Source organism: Rhamphochromis longiceps, linkage group LG22, assembly GCF_057381845.1.
Source record: "Rhamphochromis longiceps isolate RC_006_pf linkage group LG22, R_longiceps_female_GT1.1, whole genome shotgun sequence".
In the NCBI taxonomy this organism is placed as follows: domain Eukaryota; kingdom Metazoa; phylum Chordata; class Actinopteri; order Cichliformes; family Cichlidae; genus Rhamphochromis; species Rhamphochromis longiceps.
Window position 1 is genome coordinate 10,975,337 of NC_140577.1, and position 20,418 is coordinate 10,995,754.

Sequence of the window (20,418 nt, forward strand, 5' to 3'; positions counted from 1 at the left end):
TCACATCTGTTTCATCTGCATGTTGGGAAGTTGATTTGATCATTTTAGCAACACTCTAAGTATGATCAAAAGGATAACAGCGAGCACAACACAAATCTAGGAACACAGGCAAAGGTCAGAGTAACAGCTTGAGAGCCCCTAACAAATGCATTCCTGTACAACTGAGGCGCATTAATATCTGCAGCCAAATGAAACAAATTCAGTACAAGCAGTGCAGGGTAAACAAAACAGCAGTAACACTGCACATGTTCATAAGCACCAAGAAGCACAGGTGCAGTGTCTCTCCTTTCAGACTTCCTCTGCACTCATTGAGTCTAGAGGAACGTTCTTTCTCCTCACCTGAAGCATCTTTGTCACTTTTAGCTTCATGGATTCTGTGTCATTAATTTTTCATTATACAGTGAAAGATCAGGTTTAGTTGTGCAGCGTTGAGAAATAAGATACATAATAACTTCACTGCTCTTTGTGGATTTAGCTATCTGAATAATAACAGCAACATATAAGTAGATGTTTCATGAGCTGCATGGCTGATTTTCCAACCTCTGGACGTGATAAAGGGGTAGAATTCGATGAGTGAATCTAATCAGCATCATCATCAAACTGATATCTACCACTCTTGAGGTGTATGGTAAGCAGACTGGTCTTTATACAATGCCTTTCTACTCAAGCTCTTTCTACTACATGTTTTATTCACTCGAATCCACACATGCGACGCACACACACTCTTGTGGATACATTGGGGCAATTTGGGGTTGAGTATCTTGCCCAAAGAAATGTCAAAATGCATTAACCTGCCTATCAGATGTAATTGTTCATTTACAGAGGGTCCCAGAACACTGAGTCGTTCTGGATCATTCTACCCAGCTGTAACCTCTGATTACATCTGATGGGCAGGTTAATGGTTATTACTGTCAAATGAGTTCATTTTTGCTTGCTGCAGCCTGTTGCTTCCAGAGATAGCACAGAGATACTTGCTCAGTAATAGATGTGATGCTGTACATGCAGAAGACTGGGATGTCTTGCTCAGAATGCAGACTGGTCTGTGCTCTGTGCTCTGTCTGTGCTTGTCTTTATCCTCTTCATCAGACTTGAAGTGTTGCTGCAATGATCAAATCAACATCCCAACATATAAATGTTGGGATGTTGATCCAGAGCTACATCCAGCAATCTGGATGTAGCTCTGGAGAAACAGCAGATCATCTGCAAATCAAAGGTTTGGCGGTTTGAGCCCCTGCTGCTGCAGTCTGTATGCCAAAGTTTACTTGGGCAAGATCCTTGGACCTGAGTTGCTCTTTGGAGTGTGAATATTAAATAGAAAGCACTTAGGTAGAAAAAAAATAGAAAAAAGTGTGTGTGTGTTATATAAAGCACTTTGAGCCCACGAGTAGAAAAGTGCTATATAAGCATCATTCCATTTACAAAGTATGGTTATGACTGAAGTGTAACTTTGGTCAGGATTTGTTCACGGAGACATTTTCCCTTCATTTTTATTTATGGAGCACCAACACATGACAACGACATTCGGCTCAATGCAAAAAAAATGTATTATATGGTAAAGACCCTAAAATAATTACCCCCATGTATCCAGGATGTTTTTTGTTTTATTTAATTTCCTGTCTTAGCCCTTTTTTTTTTTTCAACTCTGTGACGTGTTCATGGTGCACATGTAAAGTTGTAGTCGATCCAAGTGGTAAAAAAGTAAGTACAGTGAGAGGATAACACTCGGTTCCTTTGTTATCACTTTGATCTGCTCCATTTCTGGCTGACTGGCCAACAACATCACAGTCATGCGTATCCCACAGACTGGATGTACCATATATTTTGGCACTGCCCCCAACAGAGGCTGTCTGCGAACACGCCACCACGGGTCAAGGATAATTTCCCAATTAGTCCAGAGGATGTGATATCCATGTTTTCCAAAGAGAATTTTTTTTTAATTAATTTGACCACAGAGCAATTTTCCACCTCACCTCAGTCCAGAGAAGATGGCAGCATTTCTGGAGCATTTGTCAATATTCTTGATATTTATAATCACCTCTGTAATATTTTTAATGTGTATAATTGAGCGATTTGTATATATTAGCGCTATTTCTTAAATCTGTAAACTCTGTAACATATTGTACTATTTAAATAGTTTAGTCTGTTACTGTTACTGTCTCGGAGCAACTGTAATTGCAAACTGCATTTGTGGATGACATAGCAAACTGCATTCACAGTGATTTCTAGACGTGGTCCTGAGCCCATGCAGGGATTTCTATGTTTTTAATGCAGGGCTACCTGAGGGCCCCCGAAGATCACACTGATTTTCCTTGGTTCTCTGAAACTTTTGACGATATTTCGAACTGCAGATAATGATATTCTCAGCGTCTTCACACATTTATGTCGAGGACCATTATTCTGAAATTGTTCCAGAATTTGCAAACAGTTTTCTGCAGATTGGTGAAGCTCTGCCCATGTTTACTCTGACTCTGCCTGTCTGTGATACCCTTTGATACCCAGTCATGTTGCTGAGTTGTTGCCAGTTAACCTAATTAATTTAAAAAAACAGTTACTTTTTTTTTGTCTTTTGTTGCCCAACTTTTCGAGAAGCGCTATTATCGTCAAATTCAAAATGAGCTAATATTTGTCATAGAAGTAAAATGTTTTATTGTGAATAAAATGTGGATTCAAGAGATTTACAAATCGTTTATTTGCGTTTTACAGAGCATCTCAACTTTTTTGGAATTGGAGTTTTATTTGGATATTTGGATATTTTATTTATAATGCAAATTATAGGGATTAAATTCAATATGCAGTGGAACTTCCTGTCTCCTTAATAGTAGAAAGGCCCCTTTGCTCTGTGTGAAAATACTAAACACATAGGTAAACTATTTGTAGCCTGATGCTTCGTGTACTGCTCCAACAATGAAGTCATAGTGACCTCCAGTGGTAGACAACCAAACTAAAAACTCCTTCTCCAAAATTAAACTTTAAACTCTTAAAAAACAAATTGAGCATTGCCTTGATTGTGACCAACTTTAATGTTTTAGCATATTGGACTCCCTACAAGAAAATACAATTAACACAAAATAGAATGCAGTTATATGTATAATAAAATAAAATAAAATAAAATAAAAGTATCAGTCAAAAAAGGCAAGACCATGTTGAATAGTACTGCAGTACTTTATATTTTGCAGAATGGCTATGTTCTGGGAACTGTTCACCTTTGTATGTAAATACATGAAGCCAAACAGAGGCAGGGAAAGCAGCACTGACACAATGCAGGGTACAGAACATGCAGACATCAGCTGATGCGTGCTGGCATGGAGAGCTTGAATTTCCTGTCTGCCTGCAAGACCAAACCACTTACTGAGTAAGCAGGGCATTCTCATCTTGTGCAAGTATCACATTCTTTACTGGGCAGAAGTGCCCTGTTTCTTATTTTCGCCTCATATTTCTCCTAAATTTAAACCCAAATTTAGTTTCAGCCAGACATTCATAGCTTTTATCTGAGGTCAGTTCTTTTTTAAATCTCGAGTTGTGGCTGTGTGTCATATAAAAACAAAGAAGCCCTGTGAGGTAAATTGTCTCAGGGTGATTTTTTGTACCTAAACACAACATTTATTGTTTGAAAACAAACTCTTTGGCAGTTTCTAGATAAGGAAGTGCTGCATGTTTTGTCAATGAAATACAGTCTGTTCATTAAAAGCATTAAAAATAATGCAGTTTTTTTGTTACTTTGGATTAAAATTAATATTTTGTTTGGATTTTCAAAGCATTTGCAAGCACAGATTTTATTTTATCCCCAGACTTGAAAGCATAGTGAGCCCGTTTGTCCTTGTGGAGGAGCACTAGCCTTCCTCTCTGCACAGTTTGAAACTGTATATATTAACATGCTGAGTTGGTTTGAGAACATGTCCTCTGCTGATGCTCTCTGAGTCACTTCCACCCTCCATGACAGACTGCCAACAGATGCAACTTAATGCCTGTGTGCGTGTGTATGTTCCAAGTCCTATTTATAAACAGGCCCCTTCCTCATCAGACATGCATATGTAAAATCAACACACATAAAACCATCTTCAAATAAAACAGCTCTTAAAACAGGACTAAACACCCCCTAAGGCTTGCAGTATGTTTTGATGATATTGCTAACGTCAGAATACATGCCACTCTCCACTGAGTGAGATGAGATTTCCTTACCTCTGCATTGGAAGACTAAACCACTGCATGCGTAAGCAAGACATCCCAGTCTTCTGCGGGTATCATATTCTTTCCTGGTTGAAACTCCCCAGAGTTTCCTTTTGTTATACTTGTTCTTTTTCTTTATAACCAGTTTCTTAACTAGCTACCGTTAAAAGCTAGTCGAGTACACAGTTAAGGTGCTGAATTTGTACTTTAAATTGAATATTTCTGTTTTCATGGTCATGTGAATTTGCATAATTATGACGAAGGAACTGACCTCCCAGCCCATTGTTCCTTCAGTGGTGCTAGTTTCAGTCATTATACTAATGTACTGTTGCATTTCTTTCCTTCTTACTTCATGCATCACTGTTGTCTTCAGAGAGTTAATCTGAAACGTTCCCTTAAAGCCCCACTATATGCAGTGAATACTGCAGCCCCTTGACCACAAAATATATTCAGACAGTTAAAGGGTAAAACGGAAAGCTTTATAGTAGCAAGGAAATCAGCAAATGGGCTCAGCAACTCTAAAGTTTCATAACACTGGCTAACATTAGCCACCATAACCTTGTGTTACACCAAAAATGTCAGCTTGTGGCAGTAAAGATGATACCATTAAAAGTGGGTTTAACTGCTTATGAGTTCAACATATTCTTTGTAAGACTTTGTAAAACAGGTTTATACTTTTTATCAAGAGTCACAAGTACTTTAACCAAAAGGTTAGCAAAAGCTAGCAAAGCGAAGTAGAATATTGTGTAATTGTTGCAGATATCTCCCAGTATACATCATCATCATTAATATCTATGAAGCTGAACATGTTGAATGCATATAAAATGGTAAGTTTTTTGTCATTCTGTTTTGCACTTGTTTTACTGCCCTGTCCACCTCTAGTTACAAGCGCTTTAATCTGTGATGAAACATGAGTGCATGGGGGTGACCAGTGTCAGAGAAAGACGATCACGTTGGTAGCCTGGGATGACTCGAATACTTTCCACCATTAGGGTTTACGCTCCCCAGTTTGGAGCTGTGTGTGGGAGCAGGGAAACAGAGGCAACAAAGGTACAGCGAGTCAGGCAGAGGATATGAGTTCATTTTAGCAAATCTTACAGCTTACTTGTGAGGATTAATTGTGCCTGTATTTACAGACTAATAGAGACAATTATGTCAGACAAACACAATGGCCAAGTTTCCCAAAGGAAACCATTCAGCAACAAGAACATCAAGAAGCTCCGCACTATTAGCATGGTGTGCAACCTGGCAAGCAGCTGGCAGCAATGGGTGACAGAGAATGAGAACAAGCAGGCCAGCGAGCCAAGCGGCTGGGCTCCGTCTTCACTGGGTGGACCAGAGGAACCCAAAAATAAGTGGGTTTCAAAGAAGCCTCCATCCATTCAAACGCAGCAAACAGAAGCTTCTAAAGGTCTCACAGCTACACAAACAACGACATCAAAGACTGGTGAGGTTAAGACATCGGATGAGCCACCAGCGGCGTCTTTTATCAAGACAAAGCAAGTGGTGAAGACAGTGACCAGCAGCGCTCAGGAGAAGAGTGCAGGTATTGGGCTCCTGACAGAAAAAATCAAGAGGGAGCATCTCCCATCAGATGAGGAGATTGACAGACTGCTAAAGAAGAAAAGCTCGCCCACCCGTCGGAGGAAGTGCTCCAACATGGTGTCATCGCTGACCAAAAGCTGGAAGCAGGTGGAGAATGAGCAGAAGCTTGTTAAAGAAGGAGGAGATCCAAGAGAGGGATTCACCTGTGGGCGTAAAGAGGACAGTGGGCCCCTCGAGGCAGATGTAGAGGGACTGGAAGTAGATAAAACACACAGAACAAGCTTTTCAGAAGAAGCAGAGGAAAACAACTGTGAAGAAGACTCTGAGACAGCAGTGGGAATAAAAAGATCCTCAGTTCCAATGTAAGTAGTGTCACTGGGCTTCATTTTGTATTCAGAATTAAGTTTTCAAAAAAGAAAATGTTAAGAGGGAGTATAAAATGTTCACCAAATCAACTTTCATCCAACAAATTCTAAAAACTCAAACACTCTTTACTTCTTTTCAATATTTAAGAAATAGAGAATTGAGCTGACAGACTGGATGTTTTCATTAGACCACACAAAAACTTGCACACATTTATCATTTTTGTCTCCAACAATTACATTTAAAAGCAAGTAAAACCACAAGTTCTTTCTGTTGATTACTGAAACCCTGTTTAGTTATACAGGTAACTTTCTCATTAAGATTACAGCTTTCTTTTTTTTCAAATCAGATCTGGCCAAGAGAGAAGCAGAAATGATAACCAATATAACAATAAAAACCAGTACTGAGTGTCTTGTTCATTTTGTATTGACTTGTTGTGTCACTTGACATGCTTCACAGCTACAAAAAAGAAGCTGAGGATGCCAACAAGATCAACACGTTGTCCAAGAAATACAGCAGCGTGGGAAATCTCAAGAGCCGCTGGCAGAATTGGGCCTCTGAGCACACAGTTAATCAGAAACTCAACCCCTTCAGTGAATACTTTGATTATGACTATTCCATGTCCCTCCGCCTCCAGAAAGGTCAAGAGGGTTACGGACGTCCAAAGGAGGGTAGTAAGACGGCAGAAAGGGCCAAACGTGCGGAGAAACATATCCACCGTGAAATAGACGACATGTGCTATGTGATCAGAACTATGGCTGATCCGGACCCAGATGGAAAGACCCGGGTCACATTTGGAGAACTGTTTGACAGATACGTTCGGATCTCTGACAAGGTGGTGGGGATTCTGATGAGAGCCAGGAAACATGGGAAAGTGGAGTTTGAGGGCGAGATGCTGTGGCAAGGCCAGGATGATGGAGTTATTATTACTCTTCTGGTGTGATATTAACACCTGGGTCAAAGTTGTTCTTGAAATCCTCTTACAGCTTCTTTGCTTGCACACTGGAATTTGAACCTGAAATAACCCCCGTCATTGTCAGACAGCACTAAGAGGAGGATTTAAGATGCAGTTTGACCCAGGACTACTCGGTGGACACTTGCAGAACAATATCAAAAGGATACAAGCTGAGCTCGGCGGATGTGTCTCTCTACGGATTATCCAAAGAATACTTTTGCTGCTATTTTGGTAGATACTTGACGACTCTTTCTGTCAGTGTTTGAGCTGTAGCTGTCTTGCTCAGTGTTTTGCGAAATCTGCAGAGACTTAAAAGCTTTAAATCACAAGCGCTGAAGAGATAAAGTGTTGGGGTTTTGGTTCCTTAAAATCCATTCAGAGTAGCTTGCAGATTATCACGAGTGTCTCTTTTTCACTTCATGGTTTATGTTAATGAGATACTTGAGCATGTGCTAACGTACCAAATAATCAGCAGCTTTGCAGTATTCTGTACACTAATTCAAACATGGGTTGGGTTTCGCTGCCTGAATACATGCAGCTCAGCTTTCATTGCGCTACACCAGACACAATGCAGTGGAACGCCACAGTACTTTAAAACACCGTGGCCTTTTAGACCACAGCTCTTTGAAATGGTATCGAAGGTTGACCAAGACTGCAAGGGAAAATGGGAAAACTCATTAAATTGGAGAAATCCACTTCATGAAAACCACCTGGCCAATACTGTGTAGGTCCTCAGTGACGGCTAATAGTCTTTAAGTCATTTCCACAAGACAGCTGTGGCTGCCCTGTGGGTTTTTTGCACTAAGACATGGCAGAAAACCTCCTGTGGGTTGCAGCAAAGGGTCTACTTTGATCAGGCTGTTGCTTGGGATCATTCTACAATCTGGGAAGTACTGAGGCCTGGTGAGCACTTTGTCCTCTTTTAGTGTGTTGCTCGAGGTGCTTTTGCTTACTATTAGAGGATGTGCTGGTACAAGATCACATTAGAACAGGATAATCAGTGTTAATCGCTTCAACTGTCAGTGGCTTTACAGGAGTGCACAGCAGTAAAGTGTGAATAAGTCAAAATTAAAGTGCTGAAATGAACGAAATTATAGTTATAAGCTGGATTCCTAATCATACAGTAGCCTATGATGACTTGCTGTATTCTGTGTTTTGTGATGCTTTTTGTCTTGGGATTAAAAATAAAAAAGAAATGATAAAAATAAATGCTTGGATATGTTTACCAGTTAATCACTTACTAAGCTGAGGGCTGGACTGGCCTCCGGGAGCACCTGGACATTGTCTGATTGCCTGAGGGTCGTTTTGGGCTGCAGTGAACATTCAGCTTCATCAGCAAGCAATTTACAGACTGAGCAGGGTCTGAGGATTACAAGCGACTCTCTCAGAGACAGACTGTGCACTTTCCTTTTGCAGTCTCCCTCCATCACACAGGTGATGCACACAAAAGACACACACATAAGAAGCCCCATCACCCTCCCTCTCGCTTAGGAAGGTAATGTTACCAGGTAAACCATCTCTTGTTGAGATGACATCATACAATCTAGTAAGAGTGGTTAGTTGCCTGGATCCAGCCACTCTTACTGGATTGTATCATGTCATCTCAACAAGAACAAATTAAGTTGCTGAATTTCATGTAGATGCTACATGATTTAATTACGTTCGCCATAGAAACATCAAATCAAATTAATTGAATGTTAATGTTAATATTATGTTAAACCTACACACATATATCGTGTTGACACAACACAACCAAGATGGATTAATATAACATGATTTGTTTAGATGGAATATAAGTGGCAAGATAAAATTACGTTCATCCAATTAATTTTTTTTTTTTTTGAGTGTAGTAGCACCTCTTAGTTGCCTGCTATAAACGAGACTAATATCGTGGTGAGTGGTGAGTGGTGAGTGTGAAATGGGTTAAGCTGCATGTGGTTAAATAATGAACTGAAACATCAGCCAGGTCTAATTTTTTGTAGATCTTTTTGATCAGTTTTATCACAAAAGTGTCCAAACAAAGTATTTTTACTACACAGTTGCTTATTAGTGTTATGGTTGGTTCCGACTGTAACGCCGTAGTTACATTTTTTTAATGTCAACATTCTCTAATCTAGGTTTGAGAAGGCAGACATGCCCTTTTGCTACTCTCATCAGAAAAAGTCCATTACACCTTTCTATTCTGTTGTAAAAGTTGCATTTAAATATGTTCATAAATAGCAAATGAACCAAAAACCACAAGAAACAATGATGGAGGACAAAGTAGCAGAAAAAATGAACAAATAAAATGTGCAATAGTGATCGACGGCTGCTAAGGTGATATAGTCCTCTTTCAGGTTTTATTTTAGTCTTTGCTCGGGCTCCATGTCTTCCTCTTCCTTGTATGATTAAAAAAAAATGTGCAGATTGGCTTTCCTTTCTATCAAATAGAACATTGTATTCTGACTGGAACTGATATGAACACCCTGACATGTCTGTCAAGAACACAGGATCACCATGAGACACCATGTAAGAGCTGATAACATAAACTCCCATTATGTAAAGCTCTTTAACTAAAATGATATTCTTTAAAATTCTAAATAGTAACTGTTTTCAAGGAAGCGTTCTTAACCAGATATCCATTAGTTCATTGCAGAGTGGCTGAACCCCAAGTGAACAGGAAAAGTCTGCACAAGGTTTTGGAGGTTTCAGACAATATCACTGCCAAACAAGGCCGAGTGGTGGTTAAGTAAAGTGGTGGTTAGTAAAATCAAGAACAACTAATAATCTGGTTCTGCAGGATTTTCAGTCATGTTCAGATTACTAACATGCTAACAATGAGAAACATGCCTAGCTGACATACTTTATAAATTTGAACGCCAGCTACTGCATATACTTGTGCAACAGACCAGTGAAAACTTTTATCTCCTAATTCAAATGTGAGGCACTATAAATGTACACATGGTAGCCAGTTTCTTACTGTAAACTGGATAGTGTACTCACACAGCCTTCTTGAAGCTCACATACAGACTTAAATCCCACTCAAGGACTGCTTTCAAGGACGTTTTCTTAAAAGATTTCATGTGATTTTGTAAAGTTTCAAACTTTGCTACGCAGCTATATAAGAATCAGTCCATTTAACTAATTAGGACAAATCTGCATATAATTTTGAATGTAGCATGCAATATCACTGCCGAGCAGCACCTAGGGATGGTTTGATAATGGGAGACTAAAATGTATCTGTTTCCTGCTTATATATCTGTACTTACGGTAATTTTAGTCAAAAAGTGAAATCAACTGTGAAGTCTGCAGGTGTTCAATGTGAACACATTATATGCATGCAAATATGCTTTAACAGAAAATACCGCCCATCATTTGTATGTTGAAGCACTAAAGGGAGTATAAATGAACCAGGCTGCGTCTTGCTGTAAACTGGAGAGTGTAGCTGCACAGTTTTGCCTAAACTTAGACGCACGTTTCAGTATTCGCGTCTTCATCTTTTTGACCTAAACAACCAAGCAGACAGGTGAGACCATTTTTACTATAATTACAATCAACACCAATTTTAAATAATTCTTAAATAATTAAATAGTTCTTTGTGTTCATGTTCACAGAATGCTTGTCGTTGTTGTCGTTGTTGTCGTTGTTATCGTTGCGCTTCTTGTGGCTTCTGCTTCAGCTTCCTGTAAGTGGCAATGAGGTGTATCTGATATTTCAGCATTCAATTATGTGTTTTTAAAGCATTTTAGGGATTTACAATTAAGTGACAAGCAATAATAGTAAACTGTGCACTGTGTTCACAAAGTATGATCTGCTTCATCGCTGTCAAACAAATTCAGCTGCCTCATGACGTCTGTTTTCTCCTCCTTGCAGTCCAGCCTCAGTACTCTTTCTCCCCTTCTGTCGGGTCAGGAAGTGGCACCTAATTTGCTATCACTGGAGAAGATAGGATCACAGCTGTAAGGGTCTGGGAAACCTACAGTGGCCACATCATAGGGTAAATATAAAAAAATAAAATTACACCTTGTGATATTAACACTGCTTTCATTCAAAATTAGCACAAAAGAGATAGGTCTATTGATCTATTGGTCATGAGAATGCAGCATATTAACCACCAGCAATTATCTTACATTGTCTTTGTCTGTGTCTCATTTATTTATCAGCATTCAGTTCCACTATGGCTGTTTTTGATCCAAACTACAACAACACTGCACACTGAGGACCGTAGCATCATCTGTTCAGTTTTTGGACAGGAATTGCACTTTGCACAAAATTCTTTAGGGGTATTTTCATTAGTATCTAAAATGATAAAGTATCTACATGAAAATAAGTTATAATTACTATTTTTTTCTTCTTATCCTTATAAAGTAGTTAACCTACTGCTTTTGCCCAATTGCACACATCAGTGATCGAGAAAACGGGTGTTGATAACTGTAATTGTTTTCTTTTGGCAATCTGTCATCTTTCTATTACTCACTGTATACTTTTAATGCCATTATTCACCGTCCTCCACACGATCCAACAAAAATACAACTATACGTGTAAACTGGAAATTAGTCGATTTAATTTGCTGGCTCGATGGAGTTTAATTCCTGTATCTTTAAATAAGAAAGCAATAAACATCTACTTAATGCATAGATCATAGATGCATAGATCTTCTTTGAACAAAACGTTCCACTTTAACTAGAGTAGAGCCGCGAGACACATTATGGGACACAGCCTGGCTGAAGACTAAGCGAACAGGAAAATATTCAGTTAAAACAGAAATCTGAATATACTGAATGAAACTCGAATATATTTGATGAAAGTCAGATTATATTGAATGAAAGTCTGGATTTATTGAATGAAAACTGACGTTGCAAAGGCTCTGGCGCCATCTTGTGTTTAAGACGTATAATATTGTGTCGCTACAAGAAGTAGCTCAACAGGGGAGCAGCATTCCTAAGTAATGAAGACATAATTCTCTGGAAAATGCTTATACTGTCGTAATTAGTACTAGTAACAGTAACATATATATTAATTCCCCAATCTCCCACGGGGCTGTCTTTATCCTTCGAGCTTGGCTCCAGTTACCATGAGGACCACTGTTTCCTTCACCTCCACATCTTCTCCAGCTCCTTTCTCAGCCCTTGTTATTTCTCAAGTTTCTTATGTTCCTTCTTCTTAATATTGCGATCACTTGGTATAGCTACATCAATCACTACAGCCATCTTCCTCTGCTTGTTGCGTTCAGGTCTGGCAACAGGGATTACTACACCACAGCCCGATCCAACCTGAAGAGAGGCATCAGAGAGGCAAAGGGGGACTATAGGAGGAGGATCGAGGACCATTTGAAGAGTAATACCAGCCGGCAGGTGTGGCAAGGCATCCAGCACCTAACCAACTATAAGATCAATCTCGGAGCTGCGGACGGTGACCTGGAGCTGGCAGAGGAGCTGAATATCTTCTTTGCCCGCTTTGAGACCAGGGTACCGGAGGTATTGGAGCCACAGCAGCAACACGCCACCCATAGCAGCACCACCCTCACCCTGGAAGAGCACGAGGTGAGGCGCATGCTGCAGGCTGTTAACCCGAGGAAGGCGGCGGGTCCTGATGGTGTGCCAGGTCGAATATTGAGGGATTGTGCAGGACAGCTGGCTGGGATCTTCACCAGGATTTTCAACAAATCCCTCGCACAGGCGACTGTCCCACTCTGCCTGAAGTCCTCCACCATAGTCCCCTTGCCTAAGAAGCCCCACATCACCGGCCTGAATGACTACAGACCGGTGGCACTCACCCCAGTGGTAATGAAATGCTTTGAGAAGCTGGTCCGCAGACACATCACAGCAGCCCTGCCCCGCAGCCTGGATCCACACCAGTTTGCCTACAGAGCAAACCGATCCATGGAAGACGCTGTAGCCACAGCACTCCATGCTGCATTAACTCACCTGGAAGAGCATGGTAGCTATGTGCGGATGCTCTTCGTGGATTACTGCTCAGCTTTTAACACCATCCTTCCACACAAACTGGTGGCCAAGCTACAAGACCTGGGGCTTCCATACAGCACCTGCATGTGGATCAATAGCTTCCTCTCGGGCCGTAGACAGAGAGTCAGAGTTGGCCATCACACATCCTCAGCCCTGAGTCTCAGCACTGGCTCACCCCAGGGCTGTGTGCTCAGTCCACTGCTCTACTCTCTCTACACACACGACTGCACTCCTCGCCACCACAGCAACATCTTTGTGAAATTTGCAGATGACACCACAGTGGTGGGGCTCATTTCCAAGGGAGACGAGTCTACGTACAGAGACGAGGTGGAGCAGCTGACGTCATGGTGTAAGGCCAATAACCTCCTCCTCAACACTTCAAAAACCAAAGAACTCATAATAGACTTCAGAAGGAAAAAGGCAGAGATCCAACCACTATTCATAAATGGGGACTGTGTAGAAAGGGTGGCAAGCTTCCGCTTCCTGGGAGTCAATATAGAGGAGAACCTTTCCTGGAGTGTGAACACCTCCGAGCTGCTGAAAAAGGCCCAACAGAGACTGTACTTCCTGAGAATTCTCAGGAGGAATAACATCACACAGAGACTGCTGGTGTCCTTCTACAGAGCCACCATGGAGAGTGTTCTAACTTACTGCATATGCATCTGGTACACTAGCTGCACAGGGGCTCAGAGGAAAGCACTCCAAGGGATCATTAACACCGCCCAAAAGATCACTGGCTGCCCTCTCCCCACACTGGAAGTTCTACACAACGCCCACTGTTTTAAAAAGGCCCAAAACATCATAAAAGACACCTCACATCCTGGCCACTCCCTGTTCGAACTGTTGCCCTCAGGCAGACGGTACAGGGCAATCAGAGCAAGGACTAATAGACTCAAACACAGCTGTTATCCAACTGCAATAACACATCTGAATACTACAAAAAAATGTCCATCACGCCACTCTTGTGTTAATCTATGCACGGTCTGAAGCATGTGTGTGGGAATGTATGTGAATGTTTTACTGTTATATCTTATTAGTATTTTAAGTATTCTATCTATTTTATTTATTGAATTTTATTGTTTTATTTATATTTTGATATTGCTAGGGATGATGCAATGATCGGGGACCATTCTTAATTTCGTTGTTCTCATGACAATGACAATAAAGTTTCTGATTCTGATTCCACCACTACTATGTCTGGTGGCCTCTACCTGCATTGTTGCCTCAATAATCCACCTGTTAGTAGTAGCTGAACCTGATTAACAATCCCCTCTGCTACCTAACTGACTAGATCAATATCCCAGAAATTTGACTGACTTGATGCTATACTCTGATTAAAAAGGGTTTCTATAGTTTTGTGATGACTGTAGTGATCACTGGACTGTAGTCACTGTAGGCAGCGTAGGGTTTATATTAATTTTTAAGATCCCGAATTTGGTGCTTTGATGATGTTGGTCAAGCACTGTCTAGCATGTCAATCTAAAATCTGTCATAGATATATCATTCACTCAAGAGATATGGTGACAGCACAGACCACCTGGATAGTGACAGATTGAGCTTAGGCTATAATACTAATACTAATACTAATACTACTACTACTACTACTACTACTACTACTAATAATAATAATAATAACAACAAAAGCATCTGATGTAACAATGGACTTGAAACAGATTTGGAAGGTGACAAAGGAGGTGCCACATCCAGTCATCAGGCCCCAGTGTGTGAAAGCTCCACTGTTCTATCAGGATCCAGTAAGACAGACAAAGAGCTACAATGTAATTATCAGTGAAATTAACTCTTGATTGTTCTCTAGCTGCTACAGTAACAAAGTGGTGGGATTGTGTTCAAACATTTGGCTCATGAACTACTGACCAAAGACCTAATTAGTTAAAAGGAGGAAGCAAATTATTTCTCCTGCGTAGACAACAGGATTTATCTTATATGTCAGCTCCTGGCTTCCATTGTGTAATTGTACCAAGCTTAAAATCTAGATCCAGTGGGCGTGCTTTCTCTCACATAATATGCAAGCTAATTTTTTATTCTTTTTTTTTTAACTTGTGTGTGTGTGTGTGTTCTGTCCTGCAGACTTTGATTTAATTGCGTTGAAATGTGCTGCGTACACAGACATTTGCCTCGCTGTTTCCAGCTACGGCTAAAACTGCTTTCTCTGCAAAACCCAGGAAACTTCCTCTTCCTTCCAGTAAGCGCTGAGCCTACACTTCCCAGAATCCTTTAAGGCGCGGCAGCAGCTGTGCGCTCCGGCTTGCCCGCAGCAAAGTGGTGATAACACACCAAACAAGGTACAATGAGCGAGCGTTGACTTTTACATTTCGTCTGCTCCCCTTTGCGAGTGATGCCCAAATCTGTGGAGTAGCACCATGGCCGTGGAAGGTAAGGCGCCTCACAATGCGCTGCCCACACCGGCGTGTCAGGTTTTTTGTGTCCTTTCTAATATTGCATACAATAGTATAGTTATCATATGAAAGGATTTACACGATTCAGCCAAGACACAGTCAGGTCAGCTGTGAAAAGCTGTGATTGGGTGATGTTGTAGCCTCTGCTCTGTCAGCGTTAGATGCGCCGTTTTGGTCATCTTCTCCGAGCCTATTATTACGCTGTACAATTGAATCAATGTACGGCTGGTATTCAGAGTGCTGATCCATGATCACACACCATAAAGCCTCGTGTTAACGCGCAGCCTCTTTCTGTATTTACATTGTGGCAGCCTGTGCGCCTCGACGTTGCTCTGCGATTGGAGCCCCGGTTAACAGGTCTGCGACCGAGGATCGCCGAAGTCCTTTGACACGGTCGCCTCGGCATTTTCTCTGGAGGATTCTGAATCACTTTTATGAGAGAACATTAAGATAAACCCATCTCTGCTAGGATTTATTCACGGGTCTTTTTCGTGATGCAACAGCGCGCCGTGTGAGCGCTCAACCTGTTCCACAAGAACAGTCTCTTAGAGGCTGCTCGCCTGTCAGCAGGTGGTGTGGCATGTGGACAGGGGTGGTCAACTGCCTCTCCCCGTGAGTGTCAATACACAGTTAGTTAAGGTGCTCGCTCCGGACGTTTGAGGTGAGGGAAGTGGCAGTCAGTGAGTCACAATGCTCGGCCAGTCTCCTCACCTTATCGGAGGCATCCTGTGGATCCAGAATCCAATGAGAGGTATGTCAGAGGCATGCTTTAAACGCATTGACTGCAGCCAGCTCTCTCGCTTGAGAGGGCTTCTCCAGTCCTTTGTTTGTGTATTTCCCCACGCAGGTATGTTTGGTATGACATTTCGAAGCCCTTGCATAGCCAAGATCAGGTTTTTTATGTGGGACGTTTGTGTGCACAGCCATGTCTGTGTATTGTCTGACCTGAACCAGTCTCTCTTGTTTTCTTTGGTTTAAGTTATCTTAGTGAGGATACGGGTTTTTTTGTTTTGTCCAGGATGTATGTGTAGTGGCATTGATAGCACAGATTAAACAGCGAGATGAGATAAATGCTGTCTGACTGCTGTTCCCTTCATTTTCTCTAATGTTAAGGTCCTGTTTAAGATTTTAGTGAAGCATTTGTGCTTGCCCCTAGAGCCTTTGATCATACTTCTACCCTCATTGGTTAAACCTATTGTAAGGTTCAAGGCCGCTTTAAACATTCTCAAGCTCTGTGTTTGGCCCCCAGTCGAGAAATGTTGCAGCCACGAAGTTGTGTCTTTACTGCTCCGATGATATTGCATCTTAATAGGGCAGATAGCTGAACAACAGGTATAGAGACGTCATCTGTTTCAAAGCATCTTAGATACAACCTTTCCAGAATATTCCCCTGTATAGTTTCATTCATGCACCTCTTGAGATTCATCATTCAAAGCTGTAAGAGCAAGGCTGTCTGCAGATGCACTCTTTGTTCCAAAGCTGCGTAGTTTGTCTGTTGTCCAGTTTCAACCATTTCTTCAAGGAGCAATAGCATCAGTCCTCAGCCACACCACAGCTAAAAGTCATGACATCACTTCATTTTTCCCATGAAATGATTTAATGCTCCCAAAATCATCTTACAGGATTGGCACCTCTATAGGAGATAGTCTAACAAAATGTCACCACTTAAGGCTTGAGCAGTTCATGCAGCTATGGAATAAATCTTTGCATTCGAACACGATTCATTTACTTGTGTCACTCACAGAGATGAATTATGAGTCACGTCCCTATTCACTGAAGCTGCAACAGCCACAATCTGAAAGAAAATCACACACACACAAACCAAGCTCGCACAAACTTTTCCAAAGCTGTCAGAAACATCCTGCGGAGCCTTATGCTGAAGGTAAAATGTACTGATGCTACAGAAATACTGTGACTCGGAGTAGAAGAAAGTAATATGGTATTCTCTTACTGATTCACTTTTTCCTTAAATTTAAGAGGGAAATGTTTACTTTCATCTGACAGCTGTATTTTTCACATTATAAAAGACATAGAAAAAGGATCTTACATTGAACTTAGGAGGCTTTGGGTGTGTGATACCTGAGTGGGCTACAGCTTCGGGGTTTGGTTAGAGTGTCTTGTAATGTTTCAGTTATCTAGAATTGCATGATCCTAAAATTAAATTCACACTTTATTTCAAGGCCCAAAGAAGTAAAATAGTTCAGCACCTGACAGTAAAGCAAAGATTCAGTCCAACATCAAAACATGAGTGCAGATTTGCTTAGATTACTTGATTAATCATCCCACATATTTATGTGAGTAACCACAGAGGCACACACTTCAACTCTATAATTATAATTGAATTCAGTTCAGTGTCATTTATATCGCACCAAATCACAACAATATTCGCTTCTACATTAAGAGAGAGGCACACTCAACAATCACATGAGCAAGCTTTTGGCTTTTAACAGGAAGAAACCTCCAGAGAGGTGTGGCCGTGGAGTGAGGGGCAGGGAGACAGGACAAAAAACAGGCTGTGGAACAGAGCCAGGGATGAATAATAACTAACGATTAAATGTTTAATCTGTAAGGACACATAAACGAGCGCCACTTCCTGTTTTTAATAACACTCACAAGGATGTATTTTTGCAGTTGAGTAGTTTTAATTTTGATGCTTTTAGCTCAGTTTTCTCCTTGTGATTCTAAACTTTTAATTAAGTACCGGTAAGACTTTGTAGATGTTTTTATGACATAGTATGTTTTTATTTGCTGTTGTGTTATATTTGCTAAGCAAAGGGCACTAAACCTTTTTGAGTCCAAGCTCTCTATAGTCAAATCACCTGTCAAATGAAATAGTTTATTGTTGCAAAATTAATCAGTGACTATTTGTCTTTTTTTTTTTTTTTTTTGAATACAAGAGATTTTCCATGATTTTTTGTGTTTTGTTATTTTTAAAACAGAAAAGTTATATTGGTCAGGGTTCTATTTGAGCATTTTATAAATTAAACCAGCGATCCCCAACCTTTTTTGGCCATGGACCGGTTTATGTCTGACAATATTTTCACGGACCTGCTTTTAAGGTGTCGCGGATAAATGCAACAAAACAAAACCACTACCAAAAAAATAAATAAAATTGATTCATAACACACAGGAAAAGACCCAGGGAAACCGAATTAACGATAAAAACGCTTAAAAAAAATAACGATAAAAACCGATAAAACCCCTTGAAAACCATCAATTTGATACCCGAGCCTCAACTCTTGCAGCCCGGTACCAAACGACTCACGGACCGTGGGTTGGGGACCGCCGTATTAAACAATCAAACAGAAAATAAAAGTAAGGTTTGCATACAGTGCAGGTATATTAAATTATATGTCCTGCTTTTGTTATTTCTCCTTCCTGTTTTGGTTTCCTATGCTCACTGATCTCTACTTCTAAATTTGCCACAGTTGGCTAAAAATGCCTCTCTTTTTTTTATTTTTTATTTTAGATCAGATCTAATTAAAACCATTATTTTCTCTGCAGTTATTGCTAAACTGTCCCTGCGGGTGGGACAAAGCTTGCGGCAGCATCATCACTTTTAATTTGAGATGTGATGAAAAAACAAAAAAACATCACAACAACTCTGCTGTGTCACTGTGTTCTGTTCCAGTTCTCCACCAACCCTTCCAAGACAGAGAATATAGGTCAGATATTTAATAATTTATAAGCTATGAGAGGACAAAAAAGCTCTTTGGGAAATGAGGGCTTTCGAGACTGCCACCCCAGGACCCCACTGAGCTTTACTTTGAAAGGCACTTTTGATTAGCTGTGCTTAGCCGATTCAGTTTACACAAAATAACAAAGGAAGCACAAATGTTTGCAATGCTCTTTAATGATAAGCCGGCAAATAGTTTACTTTACACTCGAGAGGAAGGTTTAATTAGGGTCTTTAAATGGTGTGAAATTTGATTATAGCTCCTTTTAAATGATCTGTTTAGGGGCCACTGTTTTCTTGTACAAGCACTGCTTTTTTTTTGTTAGCATAAAAAATTCTAGAAAAAAGTCTAGTCTAGATGAAAAAAGTGAAATCTGAGAAAGAAGATGGTCATGTTTCTGATACACTCTTTGACACATATTAGATTCTGAGTAAGTGAGGCAGTGTTGATTGCTCAGAACAACTTGGAGATTGATGTACATGTGTATTGATTGCAATTTTCTTGTCCCATTCCAATTTCCAGTAATTTTTTTCTGAGTGATCTTCCGATGATGTTTTAACTTTTTAACAATTCATATTTTTCTTTCATAGATCTTTAACTGACATAACAGAATGCGAGCAAAAGTCAACATTTCCTCAATGCAAAATGTTGTTAGCAAAATTTTAGGATCTTCTCTCGGTGAAGCAACTAAATATAATGTGCTGTGCTACTGGAAAGAGCTACATATACTGTAATTAACTGAAGATGAACCTTTACCTGCTGATATATTTTACCTTAAGAAAATAAGCACATGCAGCAGTCATATAACAAAACTAATCACAGGTACTTACTCAATTTTGCAGAATAACTTAGGTAACAAAACATTCACCCGTTTCTCTTTTTCGCTTTGATCGTTCGCTCATATTGAGGCTGCTAGCTGGTGGCTAGCTTTGCGTCTGAATAGCTTTAGCTTTAGCCACTTTGGCTTTGTTAGCTTCTTCAAACTGGACATGTTCAGCTTAGGTTTGATTTTAGGAAGATTTTCATACTTAGGGTTCCCCCTTGGTTTACTTTGGCAAACTTTGTGTATTCTACACTCAGACTGAGTACTGGCCACAGCCGTCATGCATGCTGCTTATAGCATGGCAGTAAGTATGTGCATGACTATTTGCTTGCTATTGCATGAAACCAACCATCTCATCTGACATACATGAGGCTAACTGACCGGTCACTGGTCAAAGCCAAGACTGCTGGAAATTGTCAGATTCTGGTACCTGGCTGGTTGATCAGTGCATCTCTGGGATGTCTATTCTGACACATAGTTAATTTGATAGGCACTGAGGTTATACTCCAGAAACTTGACACAGGAT

The 20,418-nt window shown here is 40.5% G+C and overlaps 2 protein-coding genes across 3 annotated transcripts in view; both read left to right on the top strand.

Annotated features, from left to right (window-relative positions):
* The first annotated feature begins 5,172 nt into the window (after positions 1 to 5,172).
* Positions 5,173 to 8,202, top strand: abrab (actin binding Rho activating protein b). The gene is made up of 2 exons (XM_085395934.1): positions 5,173 to 6,074; positions 6,535 to 8,202. The coding sequence occupies exons 1-2, from the start codon at positions 5,320 to 5,322 to the stop codon at positions 7,016 to 7,018; spliced, it is 1,239 nt and encodes a 412-aa protein (XP_085252060.1). The 5' UTR covers positions 5,173 to 5,319; the 3' UTR covers positions 7,019 to 8,202.
* Positions 8,203 to 15,229: 7,027 nt separating this feature from the next.
* Positions 15,230 to 20,418, top strand: part of samd12 (sterile alpha motif domain containing 12) — a 125,362-nt gene continuing 120,173 nt past the window's right edge. The window contains exon 1 of one of the 2 annotated variants that reach the window (XM_085396541.1): positions 15,230 to 15,369. In XM_085396541.1, coding sequence (XP_085252667.1) covers positions 15,357 to 15,369 — 13 coding nt within the window. In that variant the 5' untranslated portion in view covers positions 15,230 to 15,356. Of the gene's footprint in view, positions 15,370 to 15,704; positions 16,144 to 20,418 lie in introns of those variants that run through there. The other variant, XM_085396539.1, reaches the window with a different exon arrangement.

What these genes read in the sequence shown, in the direction of transcription:
- abrab (XM_085395934.1), top strand. Translation starts at nt 5,320, where the DNA reads ATGTCAGACAAACACAATGGCCAAGTTTCCCAAAGGAAACCATTCAGC. An exon ending in AAAAGATCCTCAGTTCCAAT is followed by an intron (nt 6,075 to 6,534) that starts GTAAGTAGTGTC and finishes CATGCTTCACAG; the next exon opens with CTACAAAAAAGAAGCTGAGG.